Source organism: Elephas maximus, chromosome 7 (assembly GCF_024166365.1).
Source record: "Elephas maximus indicus isolate mEleMax1 chromosome 7, mEleMax1 primary haplotype, whole genome shotgun sequence".
NCBI classification, from domain to species: domain Eukaryota; kingdom Metazoa; phylum Chordata; class Mammalia; order Proboscidea; family Elephantidae; genus Elephas; species Elephas maximus.
In genome coordinates this window covers 131,891,253-131,912,713 of record NC_064825.1, presented here as the reverse complement: position 1 = coordinate 131,912,713, position 21,461 = coordinate 131,891,253, and the positions used below count along the sequence as shown (strand labels likewise).

The 21,461-nt window shown below is 55.2% G+C and overlaps 1 protein-coding gene across 3 annotated transcripts in view; it reads right to left on the bottom strand.

Moving 5' to 3' along the window:
* Positions 1 to 7,427: 7,427 nt before the first annotated feature.
* The window catches only part of TPCN2 (two pore segment channel 2), a 32,701-nt gene continuing 18,667 nt past the window's right edge, over positions 7,428 to 21,461 (bottom strand). For 2 of the 3 annotated variants that reach the window (XM_049892737.1, XM_049892736.1), the window contains 12 exons: positions 21,118 to 21,237; positions 20,909 to 20,968; positions 20,077 to 20,205; positions 19,283 to 19,332; positions 17,910 to 18,009; positions 13,088 to 13,159; positions 12,142 to 12,218; positions 11,927 to 12,008; positions 11,130 to 11,212; positions 10,833 to 10,914; positions 10,380 to 10,474; positions 7,428 to 9,726 (listed from right to left, as the gene is read on the bottom strand). In XM_049892737.1, the coding sequence (XP_049748694.1) occupies positions 9,648 to 9,726; positions 10,380 to 10,474; positions 10,833 to 10,914; positions 11,130 to 11,212; positions 11,927 to 12,008; positions 12,142 to 12,218; positions 13,088 to 13,159; positions 17,910 to 18,009; positions 19,283 to 19,332; positions 20,077 to 20,205; positions 20,909 to 20,968; positions 21,118 to 21,237 (1,029 nt within the window). In that variant the 3' untranslated portion in view covers positions 7,428 to 9,647. The remainder of the gene's footprint in view (positions 9,727 to 10,379; positions 10,475 to 10,832; positions 10,915 to 11,129; positions 11,213 to 11,926; positions 12,009 to 12,141; positions 12,219 to 13,087; positions 13,160 to 17,909; positions 18,010 to 19,282; positions 19,333 to 20,076; positions 20,206 to 20,908; positions 20,969 to 21,117; positions 21,238 to 21,461) is intronic. The other variant, XM_049892735.1, reaches the window with a different exon arrangement.

Here is a 21,461-nt window from a genome sequence, read left to right as displayed (position 1 = left end):
GACTCCCTTTAAAATATATAACTTCAACAGGTTCATCATAGTCTTAGCAGAGACTCCATGATGACTTGAAGCCCAATTTCCCTCCAAAAGGACCTCCTCCTTTTGAAAAGTGATTTGAAAATCAGAAGGAAAATAAAACTTAATCTGCCAGAAATTGTTTGCCAGGAATCTGGACAGGTCGAGTCTGCCCCAATAGGAAGGACCCTGGAGGGGAAATCAGAAGGCGGCGTCTAGACCCAAGTCTCCACTTTCTAGCTGTGTCACTTGGAGCTCATCCTCTCAATTCTCAGGGACTCAATGTTTTTATCTCTTTTCTCCATCTGTAGAAGGGGTCCTTCTTGGTCCACCTCGAAGGGTTGGTGTGATACTGACTCTAGTGGGTCGAATAGTGTCCCCCCAAAGTTCATGTCCACTCAGAACCTCAGAATGTGACTTCCTTTGGAATAAGGGTCTTTGCAGAGGTGATTAAGGTAAGAAATCCAAGATGAGGTCATCAAGGATTAGGGTGAGTTCCAAATCCAGTGACAAGTGTCCTTAGAACAGACAGAAGAGCAGACACAGGGAAGACGGCCGTGTGAGGATAAAGGCAGAGCTTGGGGTGCCATGTCTACAAGCCAAGGAATGTCAAGGGTTGCCAGCAGCCACCAGAAGCTGGGAGAGAGGCACAGAGCAGGTTCTTCTCAGGACCTCTAAACCAATCTCTGTCAAGTCATTTCCAACGCATGGCGACCCTATGTGTGTCAGAGTAGAAGTGGAGTCCATAGGGTTTTTCAGTGTCCGATGTTTTGGAAGATCACCAAGCCTTTCTTCCCAGGCACCTCTGGGTGGACTTGAACCTCCAACCTTTCGATTAGCAGACAAGTGCATTAACTGTTTGTATCTCCCAAGGACTCCCTGTGTGTTTCATTTGCATCACCACTGGAGTAAACTCAAGAACAAACCTAGAGCATCAAGAGAGAACCAATCCCGATGACACCTTCATTTGGAACTTATGGCCTCTGGAGCTGTGAGAGAATAAATTGCTGCTGTCTTAAGACGTTGAGTGTGTGGTGATTTCTCCCGGCAGCACTAGGAAGCTAACGCACTGATCAAACACTAAACACAAAAAGTCAGCAGTGGGCTGCTTCCTCCTACAGCCTAGCAGGGCGTACGAGTATACAGAACACCCCCAAACACACTGCAGAGGCTGGGGAGGGGGAAAGGGGGCCCCTGCCTCTGCCTGACGCGGCAGCGTGGACCTGATCTGGTGGGTGTAGACGCAGGGCTCTCGGGGGAGAGGAGAAGGGCCACATGGTCCGGCCAGCAGAGAAGCCCCCCTGGACCAAGAACCTTCAGCACAACCTGAGTTGGCAGCTGAGGGCAGAGGGTGCCATCAAATCCAGAATCCAAGTTTAATGGGCATTTTAGCTTTCTACTGAGAACGAACAAATCTGTCTTGGAAGAAGTACAACCAGAATGCTCCTTAGAAGCAAGGATGGCAAGACTTCATCTCCCATACTTTGGACATGTTGTCAGGAGGGACCAGTCCCTGGAGAAGGACATCATGGTTGGTAAAGTAGAGGGTCAGTGAAAAAGAGGAAGACCCTCAAGGAGATGGATTGACACAGTGGCTGCAACAGTGGCCTCAAACACAGCAACGATTGTGAGGATGGCCCAGGACCAGGCGCTGTTTCCTTCTATAGGGTCACTGTTTCAGTTACTATTATCACTACTGGAGCTCTGGTGGCATAGTGGTTAAGAGTTCGGCTGCTAACCAAAGGGTCAGCAGTTCAAATTCACCAGCTGATCCTTGGAAACCCTATGGGGTAGTTCTACTCTATCCTATCGGGTCGCTATGAGTCAGAGTCAACTTGACGGCAACGCCTTTTATTATTACTATTATGAGTACCGTCACTATTAGTGTTACTATCATCACTATCTGTTAGGGATGGAATTGTGTTCCCCAAAAACGTGTGTCAATTTGGCTAGGTCACGCATGACTCCCAGTATCGTGTGATTGTCCAACATTTTGTCATCTGATCTTTCTGTGTGTTGTAAATCTTACCTCTGTGATGTTAATGAGGCAGGATTAGAGGCAGTCATGTTAATGAGACAGGACTCAATCTATAAGGTTAGGTTGTATCGTGAGTCAATCTCTTGAGATATAAAAGAGAGAAGCCAGCAGAGAGACAGGGGGACCTCCTATCATCAAGAATGCAGAACCAAGAGGAAAGTGTATCCTTTGGACCTGGGATCCCTGCACTGAGAAGCTCCTAGACTAGGGGAAGATTGATGACAAGGACCTTCCCCCAGAACTGACAGAGAGACAAAGCCTTCCCCTGGAGTTGACTCCCTGATTTCAGACTTCTAGCCTCCTAGGCTGAGAAAAGGAATTTCTCTTTGTGAAAGCCACCCACTTGTGGTATTTCTGTTATAGGAGCACTAGGTGACTAAGGTACTATCGTTATTGTAACTATTAGTATTGCTCTTATGAGCACTATTATTACTGCCATCACTATTACTATTACTGCCATCCTATTGTTTTCGCTGTCAGCACTGTCAGGACTGCTCTCCTGGGAGCCCACCTAAGGGAACTAAAACGTGCTTCAGCTCCCCTGCGTTCACTGCCCTGCGGGACAGAGGGTGCCTTCACATCCTTGGCCTCATGGCCCCAGGACGAGCCTTGGAAACACACCAGTGATAAGGCCACGGCTGGGAGGCTACCGGGACTCCCGTCTACCACACAGGTCACTGTACCCGTCCCCTGGGATTAAGAAATAAAGGTGATAACCTGCCAGGCCAAGGAGGCAGGTAAGGCAGGTCTGGTTCACCTGGCCGACAGGTGTTGTGGGGCCCAGGCCTGGGTGCGGATTAGCCAACTGCTGTCGGAAACAGAGTGCAGCCAGGGCCCCGGCCCACAGGTGTGCCCCCCGCCCTGGCCCGGCCCCTGAAATCTGATTAGAGTGGGGGCACCTCGCAGGAGCCCACAGCCCTGGCCGTCTGCTGGCCACTTTGATGTGGGGCGTCTTCTCAGCCCACACCCCTGCTTTCGGTTTTCAGAGCAGTGTGGCGAGCCCACGTGCCACCTTTTTCTTCTCTTTAAGAAAGGAATTGTTCTAACCTTTTCATAAAAACTGCCAATTATCTCGGAAGCAGGAACCCAAATCCAGGCTGTTTGGGGGAGAGAAGTTTCCTCCTGCCGCACTGAGCACCAGGACCACATGAAAGGGCCGAGCCGCTGCCTCAGACTCTGCTCTGAAGCTCCAGCGACAGATTGAGCGCAGGTCCTGGACCCTGTCCAGCTGCCTGGGCCAGGGTCAACTTGGGAAGAGGGCCAGGAGAGGGCCCTGATGACTGCTGCCCGCTCCCAATGCCACTGGACCTGAAGGCTGGCAGAACCCTGACTCACTGGACACCCACCACCCTTCCCCTGCTCTCTCCAAGGCCGCCTTCCCACACCCCCAGAGCAGTGCCTTCCAACCACTCAAAGCCAAGGCCCCAGGTGCCCTGCCTTCTCACTCCTTCCTGGATCTTCTCATCTGCCCACCCCGTTTTCTGCCACGGAAAAACAAAGCCGTCTTGACCCCACCTTCCCTCTGTACTGGAAAGAATATTGCCTCCTCCCCCCTCCCCGAATTCATGTCCACCCATAACCTGAGTGTGACCTTGGTTGGAAATAGGGTCTTTGCAGATGTCGTCAAGTTAACATGAGGTCATGACAGACCAGAGCGGGCCTGACATCCAATATGACCCATGTCCTTCTAAGAAGGTCCACGTTTGGACAGAGACACAGACACACAGGTCATGTGCAGACGGAGTGATGCAGCCACGAGCCAAAGATCACCGGGAGCCACCGGAAGCTGGAGAGCCGGGAGAGGATTGTCCCTAGACCCTTTAGAGAGATCGTAGCCCTGCGGACACGTTGATTTCAGACTTTCGGCCTCCAGAACCTTGACAGAACAGATTTCTGTTGTTTTAAATCACCCAGTTTGTGGCCGTTTGTTACAGCAGCCCAGAGAAGCTCATATACCCTCCAAACACCAGTCCTTTTTATAGCGGATCCTTGAAAGCCGTTCGTATTCACTGCCTGCTATTATTCCTGGCCTCTCGTTTTCTTCCTTTATTTTCATGGAATATTTGGTAGGTACAAAACAAGCAACATACAACACGCCTGTACATTCCAAAGTTTAATAATATGACAACCAGGAGCCCCACCCAACCCAAGAATGTGCATGTCCCACAGAACTTGCACGTGCCACCTGCTCTGTGCCCTTCCTGCCCCAGAGGCGACCGCTCTCCTAGATTCCGTGTTTATCCCTCCCTTGCTTTGTATTTATTTTTCATAATATTTGTTGTTGTTGAAAACAGTCACAGCTGCATACACCAATCCAACAATTACTACACGTCCAGCTCCGTGACACTGATCCCACCCAGTTGTGCAAACATTCTCACCCTCCTTTTCTGAATTGTTCCTCCACCCTTGACATAAACTCACTGCTCCCTAAGCTTCCCATCTTAACTTCCACGTTGCTGCTGTCGGTCTGAACCCACGTAATTCTTTAACCCACCTTCTTGTTTTAGGTAGTTTTACAACCTGTGTCTGCATGTCTATAGAGTATATTGTTCAGCTGTTCTTGAATTTTACGTAAATAGCTTTGCGCCGTATGGAGTCTCCTTAGACTGGCTTTTGTGGCTCAACATTGTGTTCCTGAGATGCCTTCACGGAGTTGGCGTATCTGGAGTTCACCCATGTTCGCTGCTGTGTAATGTTCTGCCTCCATGTATGTGGGCACTCTGCTGAGGACAACGAGGCTGGGTCCAGTTTTTGCCATTACTAACTTTGCTTCTATGAACACGCTGCAGTGCATCTCCTAGCACACAGGGCCAGAGGTTTCTCTTCAGTGGGCACCGACCAGGAGAATCGCTAATGATAAGGTGTGTCACTGTTTTGCTTTCCTAGTGCTACTGTAACAGGTGGGTGGCCTTAAAGAACAGGGATTTATAATCTCACAGTTTTGGGGACTAGGATGGAAGGATGGATGGAAGGACGGACAGACAGACGGACGGGTGGACGGGAGGGTGTGTGAATGGGTGGCTGGATGGGTGATGGTTGGCTGAGGGAAGAAAGGAAGGGAGGGAACTGTGATGAGAAAAAGGGTACTGACAGTCTGAAGGGCCGCCCCACAAAACACTCCTTAATCACAAAGGCGGGGAGAAAAACTTTACACCAAGGAGCCTGGCAGACGCCACCTTAACCAAGTGCTCAGAGCAAATACCAGTCGTGGGACAAACTGGCCTCATGTCATCCGACAGGACGCCGTGAGGACACAGTGCCGCTTCTGTGACGTTCCTGCAGAGACTGTTGTTAGGTGCCATTGACTAGGTTCCAACTCAGAGCGACCCTATGTACCACAGAACGGACCAGTGCCCGGTACTGTGCCATGCTCACAATCGTTTTGCTTGAGCCCATTGTTGCAGCCGCCGTCAATCCACCTTGTTGGATCCCACTGACCCTCTACTTTACCAAGCATGATGTCCTTCTCCAGGAACTGGTCCCTCCTGACAACATGTCCAAAGTATGTGGGACATGGTCTCGCCATCCTTCCTTCTAAGGAACAATCTGGCTGTACTTCTTCCAAGACAGAATTGTTCACTCCTCTGGCAGTCACGGTATATTCGTATTCTTGGCCAACACCGTAATTCAAAGGCGTCAACTCTTCTTCAGTCTTTATTCATTCTTCAGCTTTCACATGCACACGACATGACTGAAAACGCCATGGCTTGGGTCAGGCGCACCTTAGTCTTCAAGGTGACATCTTTGCTTTTCAACACTTTGAAGAGGTCCTTTGCAGCAGATTTGCCCGGTGCAATGCGTTGTTTGATTTCTTAACTGCTGCTTCACGGAAACTATGGCCCCTGAATCCAATCCTGAGGGCGCCTCAGACAAACCCAAACTGAGAAATGTGCAACAAAACGACTGTCTTGTCATCTTCTAAGGTGTCATCAAAGTCCAGGGAAGGCTGAGGAACAATGTCCCTGCCTGGGGAGGTCGCAGACATGACAGTTCAGGCACCCGGACTAATAACTTGGTACTCTTGCTGCGACAGTCAGGACTGTGAACGGGGCTCAAGGTTGGGTGGCAGTGATTAGTCTGTGAATGTCCTGACTTTCACAGTGGTTGTGGTTAGGCAGGGGAGCACCCTTGTTTGTGGGAAACTCTCACCAAAGCATTGGGTGGGTGGGGAGGTGTCAGAACGAACACTTCTTCTCCAGGAACACAGGGGTTGGGGGCAGGATTCTTGCTATATTGGAAACTTTTCTCTAAGTCTGCAATGTTTCCTTTTCTTAACTTAACGTGAACAAAAACAAACTCCCGGTCTCCTCCTGGGACCTGCTTTTCCCAGTCAGATAATGGTATCTGTGTCCTTCCAGTTCCTCTGGGGGAACCACTGCTGTGGCCTCTCCCCCCCGGGGGCACCTCTGCTGGGATGATACTAAGCTGGCTCCGGCTGCCCCCTCGGCCCTACAGACTGTTCTCGGCACTGCCAGAGCAAGCCTGCCAAATCCAGTCAGGTCTTGCCCCAATCTCTAACACCAAAAACAATCTCTTTGCCGACTCATAGCAACCCCGTAGGGCAGAGCGAAACTGTCCCACAGGGTTTCCAAGGAGCGGTGGTGGATTCAAACTACTAACCTTTTGGTTAACAGCTGACCTTCTTAACGGCTGTAGCACCAGGGCTCCTATGTCCCTCTGACCCAAGTGAAAGCCTGGGTGACAAACCCCACCGGCCTTCCTCTGGCCTTGGCTTGTCCTGCGCTCCAATCTGTCCAGCCACAGCGGCCTCGGCTGTCCCAGGAACGCACCAGGGCACTCCTGCATCAGGACCTTTAAGCAAACGGCACCTTCTCAAGCTTTCCCAGAGCTCCCTACTGTAGGGTTGCAGTCCTCTGTACCCAACAACAAAAAAACCCAAACCCACTGCCGTCAATTCCGACTCACAGCAATCCTGTGTTAGGGTTTTCTTGCCTACAATCTTTAGGGGAGCAGACTGCCAGGCCTTTCTTCCAAGGCACCACTGGCTGGGTTTGAACTGCCAACCTTTAGGTGAGCACCCAAACACAAACCATTGGCATCACACAGGGACCCTCCTCCACACCCACCTAAGGCCCTCCACACCCCGTGCATTTTAGTTGTGGTCTGGCCCGCCCACTAGCACCTGAAACCCACCCCTGGCGTGCAGTAATACTCAACAAATGTGTGTTGGAAGAACTGAAGATCCCAGAAACGATTCCTCCAGGAGCAGAAACACCCACACACCCTCCCAGGGCCGCTCCACTGCTGCTCTTCGGGGGCATCAAGCCCCCCTACAACAGACTGGCTGTCCCACCGTGTGTCCTACTGATTCCCCAGGCTCAGCTCCCTGCCCATCCTTGACCCCTCAGGGCCTGTGGTCCCAGCTCCAGGGTCCTGATCAGGGTCAGGCAGGGCCATGCCCCCCACCCAGTCCCCTCCCTGTGCCCAGCCAGGGCTGGCCCAGCCGGAGTGCTGAATGGTGACCAGCGCTGCCACAGCCACAGTGAACAGGAGACCCACCGGAGCTTCAGGAGTTTTATTTGAGATTTGAGCACACACCTTTCTCAGGTGGATTTTCTCAAAGCAGCGGCCTCACTTGTGCTCCTCAGAGCATTCGGGGGGTGGGGAGGCAGTACACAGGAACCCCACTCCCCTGCCCCCACCTACCACAGTGTGAAACTGACTGAAGGCCCATGAGCGCGGGGGACTGGGCAGGAGCTCCTAGTGCATCAGGGAGACCTCACTGCAGCGTCAGAAGGCACCGGCTTCACTCCCAAGCACACACACACACAGTGGCCCCAGGAACGGTCACTTCAGTGACCCCCCCCCCAAGCCCCAAGGGCAGAGCCACGTCCATCAGTGCAGGGTTCTGGGAATACCATGAGGTAGTCTAGAGCCAACCACCATGTGACAGTGACCATCGTAGGTGCTACAAGCCCACCGGCAGAGCTCAGTCACACTCAAGAGGACAGGGCCCTGGTGTCCTCTGCTGACCAGTGCTCGTCAGGACTAGACTCACTCCAGCTCAGCGGGCCAGCATCGGGGCCCAGGGCTTCTATTGTGACTCAAGGGCACAGCTGGGGCCCCAGGATGGTAGCAGTGAGGCAGAGCTAGGGTCACAGTGCACAGGTGCCTGGCGGCAGGGCCCTAAATACCTGATCCCACCACTAGGTGGCGCTCAAACTCTAGCAGAAAAGGTGAGAGGTGTGGGAATACACCTGGTGCCAATGGCTCAGGGGAGGCAGATCCTCACTTGCCCTGTTCTGTCCAGAGAGAGAAGCATGTGAGGCAAGCTGGGCGCCCCCAAAACCAGCCTGCATAAGGCAGCCTGCTGCGGGGAATGGGCCAGGAGAGTCACACCTCCAGGGACGCCCCAAACCTAGGGGGTGTCAGATAAATGCATGGGACTTCTCACAAACCCCAGGACCGGCAGCTACACTGCGCGTGGATGCACTATCCAGGATCCACAAGAACCCTCGGGTTTGAGAATCTTAGAAGTCACCTTCCATAAGCTACCCTCGAATCCCATTTCGCAGTCAAGCTGAGGGGCATCGGAAGCCCACTTTCTGCTCCTGAGGGGAAGCCCACTTCTTGGTAGAAGCAGCATCTGAGCCCTCATCGCCCTTCAGGGCCCACAGCAGACATCACTAGCCAACTGCAGAGTTCTTTCCCATGAGGATTGTAACCCTTCTCAACACTACCAGCCTGCTCCTGGGGATCGAGGGTGGATCGAGTGACAACGCGGCCTGCCACGCACTGCTCATGCCCCCTCCTCCCACCCCAGCCCCCTCTGCCATGTGCCCTGAGGATCCACAGGGCAGGGTCCACCGCCCCTGGCTTACAGGTGCCTTTGTGCAAATTAGAAAAAGGCACCCCTCACCTGGAAAGGCGGCCCCATGCCAGGACGCCCTCCCAGCCAGGTACCTTCCTGCAGTGCACAGGGCACGCCACCTTACACAGCAGTCCTGCTCCAGAGAGGCAGACTAGAGGCGGGCTGGCCCTATTCTCCGCGAGACTTACAGGTGAAGCTCACTGGCATTCTTACCCATGGAGAGAAACACCCAATCACACTCACTCGAGCCACACGTTAATAAAACACAGTCGCAGTTCTCTTCAGATAAAACCACCAGGACCCCAAGCTGAACGCCCTGGAAATCTGCCGTTAACCTGAGCGGGCCTGGCCAAGCCCCGGGCCCTGAAAGCTGACAGCAGCGAAGGCACCACGGCGACTCCCCGGGCCCGAGGGGAAGCACCGCTTCCTGCTTTTTCGAGCGTCTTAGAGCCGCTGTGGTGTGAGCCTGGCTCCTTGTTTAAGACAGAAGAAGTATCATGGAAGAAGCTTATGCAGGCCCACGTGTGTGGCACGGACACGCCCCACGGCAGCCGCCCTGCGGACGTAGAGAAGCTGGTGGTGGTTTGCTCAGCAGCAACGGGGGCCTCAGGCTCTGTCCCGGCTCCAGGGGACCGAGGGGTTCTGACGAAGGGAAAGGTCTCCTCCCTCGGGCTTGGCCCCAGCCCTTTGCCTCTTCCCATGCTGGCATCTTCCTGAGCCCAGCGTCTCCATCCTGCTGCCTGGCCAGGAGGCACCTGGATGTCACCTGCACAGCTGCAGGTGCGGGTGACGCCGCAGCTTCTCTAGTAGGTCCTCCTCCATGGGCTCCTCCAGGACCTCCCTGCGGGATGAGCCAGGAGAAGACCCATCAGGAGAGGCCTCTGAGGAGAGGGGTCCTGTGTGCATCGGGAGGCTGACAGGCACTCCACACACAAGCCCTCCCTGGAAGCTGTCAGACACGTGCAGCAACGACAAGGTTTGGGGCCACGGGGCACTCAGGTCCATCCGCTGGACAGACGCGGCCATTAACAACGGTGCTCTCAATGGCCCGGGAGAAACGGCCGTGTGGGTCAGCGGGAGAGAGGACGGGCACCCCGTCACAGCAAATCCTCCCAGGAAGCAACACGGATGCCACCGCAGGGCCATCTGGAACACCAGCAACTTCCCTGCACTCATCCTGGAAGAGCCTCCAAGTTACCACAGAGAAGGGGGATTCCCTCTTGGCTGAGCCACCTGGTTTCACCCACGAGCAGAACCATCAGGAAACTAAACGGAACCCGGAGGAAGTTTCCTTAAAGACACTCAGCCTGGCTTCCTCTTCTCCACCCACCCGGTCATCACTGGTCGGGGACAGGGCCCAGACCCCGGCCAGCTCTGAGCTCCACCCCTCTCAGCAGCAGCACAGGAGGGCGCCAGGCAGGCAGGGCTGACAGGAGGGTCCCAGTCACGGAGGACGCAGCCCCCAGCCGCCCCCAGCCCGCCATGTCTGCGCACCTGAACATGAGTTCCACGGTCGAGTGGTAGGAAATGTCCGGGTCCCCGAGCGAGTGCTGGGGGTGGTCGCGGCGGTCCCACTTGTGGATGAAGTTCTGGCCAGCGGGAAGTAGGGGTGGCCGGTGAGTGTGGGGAACAGGCCCTGCCCTCTCCGCCCCGTGTTGGTCCAGAGGCCACATCCCAGACACCGGCTCAGTGAGCCTGCCAGACGAAGATGCTCCTTGCCCCCCTGACAGCCCCCTGCAGCCCAGCCCTGGGGGCCTGAGAACACCCACAGCTCAACTGTCAGGAGCGTCCAAGGGGCCCTGAGCCTGAGGGAAGGAGCCACTGGAATCAGGTCCAGGCACACCCAGCACAGACGACTCCATCAAAGACCCAGTATGGCCGGGGCCAAGTGGCCTCAGCGAGTTGGAGACTACAGAGGACGGCCCAGCCATGCAGAGGTTTCCATACCTCCAAAATCAGGGCCAGAAACAGGTTGACCCAGACGACTGACGACACCAGCCACCAGGATACAAAATAGACCTTGGACCACCTGGGAGGACAGGGAGGCCCGCAGCCTGTGAGTAGAGCACCCAGGCTGCAAGGAGGTGGGAACCCAGAGGAGCAGGCCAGCTGACATCGGACAGCTAGGTCCCAGTGTGGGCAGGGATGAGGATGCCACCCTGCCAGCCCCTCCAGGCAGAACACCCCCGACTCCCACTGCAGTCCAACAGCAGAGGGGCACCCGTTGGGGAAGGCGTCACTCACGGGCCCGAGTAGCGCCGGAACGCATCCAGGAACACCTGCCAGTTGTTCACCACCATCACGTTCCACAGCGTGACAAGGGCCGCCTGAGGGGTCAGGGGTGAGGGGTGGCAGGGTCAGGGGTGCGGGGCCGCCTGCGGAGTCAGGGGTGTGAAGCGGCAGGATCAGGGGTGCAGGGCCGCCTGGGGGGCCAGGGGTGTGGGGCAGCAGGGTCAGGGGTTCAGGGCCGTCTGCGGGGTCAGGGGTGCAGGGCCGCCTGTCGGGTCAGGGGTGTGGGGCCAGCAGGGTTGGGGTGCAGGGCCGCCTGTGGGGTCAGGGGTGTGGGGCCGGCAGGGTCAGGGATGCAGGGCCGCCTGCGAGGTCAGGGGTACAGGGCCGCCTGTGGGGTCAGGGGTGTGGGGCTGGCACGGTCAGGGGTTCAGGGCCGCCTGTGAGGTCAGAGGTGCAGGGCCACCTGTGGGGTCAGGGGTGTGGGGCCAGTAGGGTCAGGGGTGCAGTCTGTGGGGGAGGGGTGCAGGCTGTGGGAGGGTGGGGGAGGTGCCAGCTGAGATACAGAAGGTATAGGGAGGGTAGGGGTGCCTAAGGAGCAAAGAGGGTGGTAGTCCAGAGTGGTGTCAGAGATGTGGGGAGAGCTGCGTGCTCAGGGAAGTGCCGGGTGCCTGGGAGGTGCCAGGGGAGCGGGAGGGTGGGGTGTCCAGGGAGGTGCCGGGGGAGCGGGAGGGGTGGGGTACCCCAGGGGCGCCAGGGGAGTGGGAGGGTGGGGTGCCCAGGAGGTGCCAGGGGAGTGGGGAGCAGCTTACTGCGAAGTCATCGAAGTTGTTGGGCCAATACTCCAGCTGCTCGAAGCTCCCGCAGGGCTCGGAGCCATTGACGGCAGCCAGGCTGGAGGCACAATGTGCCCAGTCACTGGCGGTGCGGAGCTCGAGGAGGGGGCCATAGGGGAGACACCGCCCCACTGAGGCCCACCCCTCCACCAGACCAAGACACCCACTCTGCACCTGAGACCCCACCTCACCTGCTGTTTCCCGAGGGCACCACGACGACACCCCGAAATAGGTTGATCCCAATGATGGCGAAGATGTAGTACACCACCTGGGCAGGCGGCGGGCTGTCAACACTGAGCAGGCCCCGGCCGCCAAGACCCGGGCCCCACGTGGACACCCCTGCCTACCCAGCAACAAGGCACTGAGGTAGGTCCACCTGAGTCCTGCTTGCCAGCAGTCACTGCTCAGGGACAGGCTGAGACAGCCTCCGACATGTGTGCCTACCCAAGACAAGCCCCAACAACACCGGTGCCTGCCTGGACCCAGGCAGCCCGTGACACCACCCATGCACACGTCCTGCCAGACCCAGACAGCCCCCGATAACATGCGTGCCTGCCCAGATCGTGACACCCCATGACACCACGCATGTACCCATCCTGCCAGACCCAGACAGACCCCCAAAACACACGTGCCCACCCAGGTGGAGACAGCCCATGACACCATGACTGTACATGTCCTGCCAGGCCAAGACAGCCCCTCAGAGGTGGCTGGCTCAGCCCCTACAAGGCTCTATGACCAAGGGTGGGCCATGTCCTCTCTCAGGCCTCCATGGACATCGGTCCCCCAAGGAAGGGCTCTGCCGTGCTCCTGCCGTCCACCAGGGGGCGTCTGAGGGGGCCCAGTTAGAGAGGGGCTGGGAAGAGGGAGGGGACACACACCCTGGGCTAGCATGGTCCCCCCAGGACTCAGTTTCCTGCTGACAACAGGAGGGGCCCAGCAGACACACCTGGGCCCTCCCCACTCAGGATTCTGTTCTAGCACCCAAGCACACATGTGGCCCAAACCCGAGGCCTCGTGGCTCCACAGGAACCTCCTTCCTTCCCCTTGAGTGGTCTCTACACGCTCCCCTGCATGGTGTTCACAATAAAGACCAAAAGCCCCAGAGCAGAGCCCCTGACAGCACAGAGAGGCACTCACCACCAGGATGCCGGCGAAGGCCCGCATGTTCCTGACCAGGTCCAGAAGTGTGTTAGCCACCACCGCCATCATCTGAGGACAGGAGAGTACCTTACTTCTCCTGGCCCCGTCCAGGGGCCTCAACCTGGAGAACCAGGGCAGGGGGGCTGTGGGACCTCATGAGTTGCCATCAACCCCACAGACCTGTACACTCATCCACACACCCACATACGCCACACATACTTGTTTACACATCCACACACCTATATACAGATGCACACACCTGTATATACATCAAACACACTCGTACACACCACACCTATATACTCCTCCACACAAATCTGTATATACCCCCAAGCACCCGTATACTCTGCACACACCTGTATACATCACACACCCAAATACACCACACACACCCATATACATGGACACACACCTGTACACACATCCACACATACCTACACACACATTCACACACCCATATACACCACAAACCTGTATGCACATACACACATACCCATATACACAACATACATCTGTATACACACCAAGCACCTGTATATATACGTCCATACACACCTGTACACACCTGTAACACCTACACACGCCTGTGTACACATCCACACACCCGTACACACCACACCTGTATACACTATGCATCCCTGTATACACACTCCTACCCATCCACCTGTGTGCACCATATGTATATTCAAACATGCCTGTATACATACCTGCACACTCCTATATATATATCCTCCCCTATCCATATACACCCACTAACACCTATATGCACACCCATACACACTCACACGCCATACACACCAATACACACATCCAGACTCACACTCACCTGAATGCACACACCTGTATACACACCCACATACCTGTGCACACTTCCATCCAACTAGACACACCCCATGTTGTTATTGTTAGGTGCCACTGAGTCGATTCCAATTCATAGTGACCCTGTGTACCACAAAACGCCAGCACTGTCCGGTCGTGCGCCACGCCCACAATCGTTACGCTTGAGCCCACTGTTGTAGCCACGGTGTCAGTCCATCTCATTGTGAGGGTCTCCCTCTTTTTCGCTGGCCCTCTACTTTAGCAAGCATAACGTCCTTCTCCAGGGACTGATCCCTCTTAATAACATGTCCAAAGGATGTAGGATGCAATCTCACCATCCTAGCTTCTAAGGAGCATTCTGGCTGTACATATTCCAAGACAGATTTGTTCATTCTTTTGGCAGTATAGGCAATATTGTTCGCCAACACCACAATTCAAAGGCGTCAATTCTTCGGTCTTCCTTATTCACTGTCCAGCTTTCGAATGTATATGAGGCGACTGAAAACACCATGGCTTGGGTCAGGCGCACCTTAGTCTTCAAGGTGACATCTTTTCAACACTTTAAAGAGGTCCTTTGCAGCAGATTTGCCCAATGCAATGCGTCTTTTTTGATTTCTTGACTGCTGCTTCCATGAGTATTGATTGTGGATCCAAGTAAAATGAAATCCTTGACAACTTCGATCTTTTCTCCATTTATCACGATGTGGCTTATTGGTCCAGTTGTGAGGATTTTTGTTTTCTCTGTGTTGAAGTGTAATACATCCTGAAGGCTGTGGTCTTTGACCTTCATCAGTAAGTGCTTCAAGTCCTCCACTTGCAGCCAGCAAGGTTGTGTCATCTGCATAACGCAGGCTGTTAATGAGTCTTCCCCCAATCCTGATGCCCCATTTTTCTTCAACAGGTCCAGCTTCTCGGATTACTTGCTCAGCATATGGACTGAATGGATACAGTGAAAGGATACAACCCTGATGCACACCTTTCCTGACTTTAAACCATGCAGTATCATTTTGTTCTCTTCGAACAACTGCCTCTTGATCTACGTAGAGGTTCCTCGTGAGCACAATTAAAAGTTCTGCAATTTCCATTCTTCGCAGTGTCATCCATAATTTGTTATGATCCACACACTCGAATGCCTTTGCATAGTCAATAAAACACAGGTAAACATCCTTCTGGTATTCTCTGCTTTCAGCCAGGATCCACCTGACATCAGCAATGATATCCCTGGTTCCACGTCCTCTTCTGAAACCGGCCTGAATTTCTGGCAGTTCCCTGTCGATATACTGCTCCAGCTGTTTTTGAATGATCTTTGCAGAATTTTGCTTCCGTGTGATATTAATTTTGTTTGGTAATTTCCAAATTCGGTTGGCTCACCTTTCTTGGGAATAGGCATAAATATGGATCTCTTCCAGTCAGTTGGCCAGGAAGCTGTCCTCCATATTTCTTGGCATAGACAAGTGAGCACCTCCAGCGCTGCATCTGTTCATTGAAACATCTCAGCTGATACTCCGACAATTCCTGGAGCCTTGTTTTTCACCAATGCCTTCAGAGCAGCTTGGACTTCTCCCTTCAGTACCATCGGTTCCTGAGCATATGCTACCTTTTGAAATGGTTGACTGTCAACTAATCCTTTTTGGTATAGTGACTCTGTATATTCCTTCCATTTTCTTCTGATGCTTCCTGGGTCATTTAGTATATTCCCCATAGAATCCTTCACTATTACAACTCGAGGCTTGAATTTTTTCATCAGTTCTCTCAGCTTGAGAAATGCTAAGTGTGTGCTTCCCTTTCGGTTTTCTGTCTCCAGCTCTTTGCACATGTCATTACAATATTTTACTTTGTTTTCTCAAGCTGCCTTTTGAAATCTTCCATTCAGTTCTTTTACTTCATCATTTCTTCCTTTTGCTTTAGCTGCTTGACGTTCAAGAGCAAGTTTCAGAGTCTCTTCTGACATCCATTTTGGTCTTTTCATGACCTGTTGCTTTCTTCATGTATGATGTCTTTGATGTCATTCCACAACTCATCTGGTCTTCAGTCATTAATGTTTACTGTGTCAAATCTATTCTTGAGATGGTCTCTAAATTCTGGTGGGATATACTCAAGGTCATACTTTGGCTCTCGTGGATTTGTTCTAATTTTCTTCAGTTTCAACTTGAACTTACATATGAGCAATTGATGGTCTGTTCCACAGTCGGCCCCTGGCCTTGTTCTGACTGATATTGAGCTTTTCCATCGTCTTTTTTCACAGATGTAGTCAATCTGATTCCTGTATTCCACCTGGTGAGGTCCATGTGTACAGTCACCATTTATGCTGGTGAAAAAAGGTATTTGCAATTAAGAAGTCATTGGTCTTGCAAAATTCTATCATGTAATCTCCAGATTGTTCCTATCACCAAGGCCATGTCTTTCAACTACCAAACCTTCTTGTTTCCAACCTTCGCATTCCAATCACCAGTAATTATCAATGCATCCTGATCGCATGTTTGATTAATTTCAGGCTGCAGAAGCTGGTAAAAATCTTCAATTTCTTCATCTTTGGCCTTAGTGGTTGGTGTGTAAATTTGAATAACAGTCGTATTAACTGGTTTTCCTTGTAGGCGTATGGATATTATCCTATCACTGACAGCATTGTACTGCAGGATAGATTTTGAAACGTTCTTTTCGAGGATGAATGCAACGTCATTCCTCTTCAGCTGTCATTCCCGGCACAGTAGACCATATGATTGTCCAATTCAAAATGACCTAAACCAGTCCATTTCAGCTCACTAATGCCTAGGATATCGATGTTTATACATTCCAATTTTTTATGATTTCCAATTTTCCTGGATTCATACTTCATACATTCCATGTTCTGATTATTAATGAACATTTGCAGCTGTTTCTTCTCATTGTGAGTCATGCCACATCAGCAAATGAAGGTCCCGAAAGTTTTGCTCCATCCATGTCATTAAGGTCGACTCACTTTGAGGAGGCAGCTCTTCCCCAGTTGTCTTCTGAGTGCCTTCCAACCTGGGAGGCTCATCTTCCAGCACTATATCAGACAGTGTTCCGCCGCTGTTCATAAGGTTTTCACTGGCTAATGCTTTTCAGAAGTGGACTGCTGGGTCCTTCTTCCTAGTCTGTCTTAGTCTGGAAGCTCAGCGGAAACCTGTCCGCCGTGGGTGACCCTGCTGAGGTTTGTATACCAGTGGCGTAGCCTCCAGCATCACAGCAACACGCAAGCCCCCACAGTACGACAGGCTGACAGACACATGGGGGGACACGCCCCAGAAACACCTGTATGTACACTCCTGTACATATACCACATGCCATACAATCCCCAAACACCTATATACACACCCACTCCCACCCACACACCCCCACACCCCAGTACATACCCACCCACACACACTCATGTACTCACACCCACCCACACACACCCATGCCTGCCTGCCCAGCCTCGTGGGCTCCTCTGGAGCTCACCTCCAAGTCCCTTGGGCAAAACCTGGCATCCAAGACCTCAGGCCACTGTCCATGTGCCAGGAGGCGCTGGGCCTGAGCCGGTCACAGCAGACTCCTCACCACCCGCCACTCTCTCCTTCGCACTCAGCGTTACTCCCAACTGACTGAGGCTCGGAGGCTGGGAGGTGGTCGCAACCCCCACACCTGCACCGGGGTCCCAGCAGGGTGCACCTGGCCCTCTAGCCCTCTGCCCACCAATATGACGAGCCCTGGGGCCCATGCAGAAGGCCTTCCAGAAACCCCGGGGTGCTGGGAGCAGGCTGCTCTGAGGACGCCAGCAGCCCCAGAAGCAAGACTCCTCCTGCCACTGGTCCACACCCACGCCCGCCCTCGGTCAGGGGCTGGATGTCCCTCCTGCCTCCTGTGACCCCCCTCAACATCGCCAGTACGGGGTGAGGTCAGAGATGTGGCCCTGAGGAGCCGAGGGGGTGACAGGACAGCCCCAGCGCCCTGCCCCTGGCCCACTCACTCCCTGAGCAGTCAGGCGGCAGCGCCCACCCACCTTGATGTTGGGGATGATGCGCAAGAAGCGGAACACAATGAGCATGTTGACCAGCCGCGTCATGTCCCACAAGGACAGCAGGCCCACCGTCTGCGGCTTCCTGGGGAGACAGACACGCAGGCGGGGGTCGGAGCCACCCGGAAAAGGAGGTACGTGAGAGAGAGATGCAGAGAGCAACGGCATGGCAGGGACTCACCAACCAGAAAGTTCCATTGCGGCAGGAGGCCCTGTCCCGAGCCTGCTCACCCCGCTGCCCCTGCGAGCAGTGGCCGTGGGGACACTGTCCATCCACACAGCCCCAGATGGCAGAGCCTTGACGCCCACCACGTGAGCCTCCGCTAACCAGAGAGTTCCGGGGCAGGAGACACCTTCTGTGCTCTGCTTTCTATGTCGAACCCACTGAAAATTTAAACCCATCCTCACCCAGAGCATCACCCCAACCCCCAAAGCAATGACTCAGGCAGAAGTGCCACATGCCTGGCTTCAAGCGCCCTTTAAAAGGGACTCGCCAGCCCACAGGGCATGGCAGCACGGCCTGGCTGTTCCCACACCACTGTTACCCACAAGCCACGGCTGCCAGGCTTCACGGAAGGTGATACACCCGGTCTTTACCCTGCACCTCCTCCTGAGCAGCACCCAGCTATGTCACCCTGAGACCAAAGCAGCCCTGGCCATGGTGCCATAGGGTCCGGGCACTCCCTGTGCCTGCAGCCAGGCTCTGGGGCACCAGCCCACACCCTGACAGAGCTCCCCTGTACGGATGAACCCCCTTGGCAAAAGTGCTGTAGCATCTCATGGCCATGAAGCACATGGGGTCCCTGCCCAGGCATTCCCCTGCACGGCCAGTCCAGTCACTGGGGCTTCAGCCGCATCTAAGGGGTCAATGAGTCCTGGCCCCACTCCTGCCATTTCTCACTTAGGTAAACTGATGCTCAAGGAGGGAGGGGCAACCCCAGGTCACATGGCTGGTGCACACACAACCCAGACTTTTCAGCCAGAGGAGACGTCCGGCGATTTTGGGCTCAGCATCTGGCCCAAGGACAAAGCGGGGGCTCGGGGGATACACTGCTGCCCTCTGCAGCCCCTCAGGCATGGCAGAACCCAGCGTCCCAGTACCAGGCCCTGGTGACAAGTAAGGCACTTCAAAGGAGAAGCCCGGCCGGGGGCCCTGGGGAGGGTCTATCCTGGCCTGAGCCCGGGCGAGCAGGCGCTCCCAGGTCAGCCCCGTCTTAAATGGCTCGAGGGTGCTGCCAAGGATTGGGGCGACCCAGCCACAGACCCAGGAGCGCCAGGGGAGCACCTAGAGACCCTTCCCCAGGTGCTAGTGGGGTGCTAGTGGCTGTCGCCGCCCGTGGCCTCCTCGGGTCACATACCAGCCTGGGTGTGGGAATCGGTACACAGCCACAGTCGAGATCTCCAAGACCTTTAATCACAGAAGAAGAGAGGCATCGCTGCAGCACGCTAACCTGGCCGGCTGCAAGCCAGCTACAGAGAGGCGAGGGCCTCTGTGCTCCTGCTCCGCCCGGAGGGTCCTCAGGGAGTCGGAGCCTGGTCCTGCCCCCACGCGATGGGACCACACGCTGAGGTTTGCTCCAGTGGGAGACACTGTCCCCCCGGGAACCTGGGGTGGGACAAGGGAGAAGCTCCCAGGGGCTCAGTGTGGGGGCAGCTATTTAATCAGCATCTGCTCGTGCTCCGGGGACTGCTGGCTTCAACGGGTGACGATGAGTAAACATCGCTTGTGATGCGGTAGCTGTGAAGCCACCCCAGCCGTGACCCTGCCCCGTGGTCCCTGGGAGAATGGACACCTGGGGGGTGCCTGAGGCTGCTCTGCCCTCTTGCTGCTGGGTGACACTTGGGTGTTAGTGGCCACGCCCAGTGCTGGGGTGCTGGCCAGAGCTGCATGCTCCCTTGGGGCTCCCTCAGGGGTCTGAGAGGCACGGGCCACAAGTGGTGGCCCCCAGCGCTCTGATGCAGCAGACCTAGCCCCTGCAGCCCCACCAGCCCAGTGGCTCAGACATGAAGCCGCCCCTCCTCGCTCAGGCAGGAGCCAGACCCCAGCCCTCGGGTCCTCGGGAGCCTGAGAGAACACAGTAGAGTTGGGTGCGGAGCAGAGCGCCTGCTGGGCCCACCCATGACCCATCCCACAGCCCCCCGCCAGCTTTACCAGCAGGACTAAGGTGAGGAAGCCATCAAACAGGTTGCTGAGGTAGGACAGGTAGCCCCACAGGCCCAGGGCGAAGATCTTGAGCAGCATCTCCACCTGGTAGTACAGGATGAAGACGGAGTTGAGGATCTGAAAAGGCAAGACAGGTACGCAGGGTCAGTCCTGGGTCCACAGCCACTGACCCCAGACAGATAGAGCTGCCGCCTTAGACCTGGGCTGCCAGCCCCCGACCCCACCCAGACAGAGCTGCCACCTCAGTCCTGGGGTTGCCAGCCCCCTGATCCCAACCACAAGCAGAGCCACCACCTCAGTCCTGGGGCTGCCAGTCCCCCAAACCCACCCACAGGCAGAGCCTTACTCCTGGGACCACCAGCCCCCCCATCCCACCCATGGGCAGAGCTGCTGTCTTAGCCCTGGGGCGACTGGCCCCCAGAGCCCACCCACAGGCAGCCAAAACACCACAGCCACTCGACTTGGTCACTCCGCTTGGCATGCAGTCAGTGATGTTGTTGGGTAACCATCTTGTGCTCACCTGGCCCACCTGCCCGCCATGGCAAGCACACCTCGCTAAGGGCACCTGGCTCCCCCTCTCCACCATGTCCACCTCTCAAGGTGGCTGGCAGCCTCCCCTGGCCCTGCCCACCCTGCCCCAGGGCTCACCCCTCCAGGCCTCCAGAGGCCATGCTCCCCCCCACCCCGACCCCAAGAACAACCTGCCACAGACGGCCTGCCTCCCCAGGTCCAGCACCCTCAGGCTCCCTGCGCAGGCTGTGCCCTCGAAGCCCTCGCCACACTGCAAAGCAGGCTGGAAGGGGAGCAGCGTGCGACTCACCCCCAGGATGAAGTCATCACGGTCATCGGGGATCAAGTCTGAGTCTAGTACCAGGAACACCTGCGAAGCCAGAGGAAGGGGGCAGCTCGCCAACACGGCACAGCCCTGCGTGCCACACTGCTGCCGCACGGCGGGGCCACACGGCTCCAAGCCAGGGAGGTGGGGAGCAAGGGGCCCCCAAGTCACAACAAGGGCAAGCCTGCACTCACACAGATGGACACAAGGTTCCCGAGGGCGATGAAGTTCCCCAGGTAGTCGAAGTAGTAGTGGCCGAAGAGGAACTGGGCGCTCCGCAGAAATGGAGAGCGGTACTCAGGCCTCGGGGGATGCTGGGAAGGGAACGGGCACACGCTCAGAACCACGCTCCAGCAGGCGGCCGCAGCCATCGGGAGCCCCAACATGTCCACACCCCCTTATTCTGGGATTCCACTTGTTCCTACCTTAGCTCCTATCCTCAGCTATCTAGCCTAAGGAAATAATCCCTAACTCTGAATTAGCTTTGTACACAAAGATGTTCATCACAGCGGTCTTTATAACACCCCAAAAAGGGTAG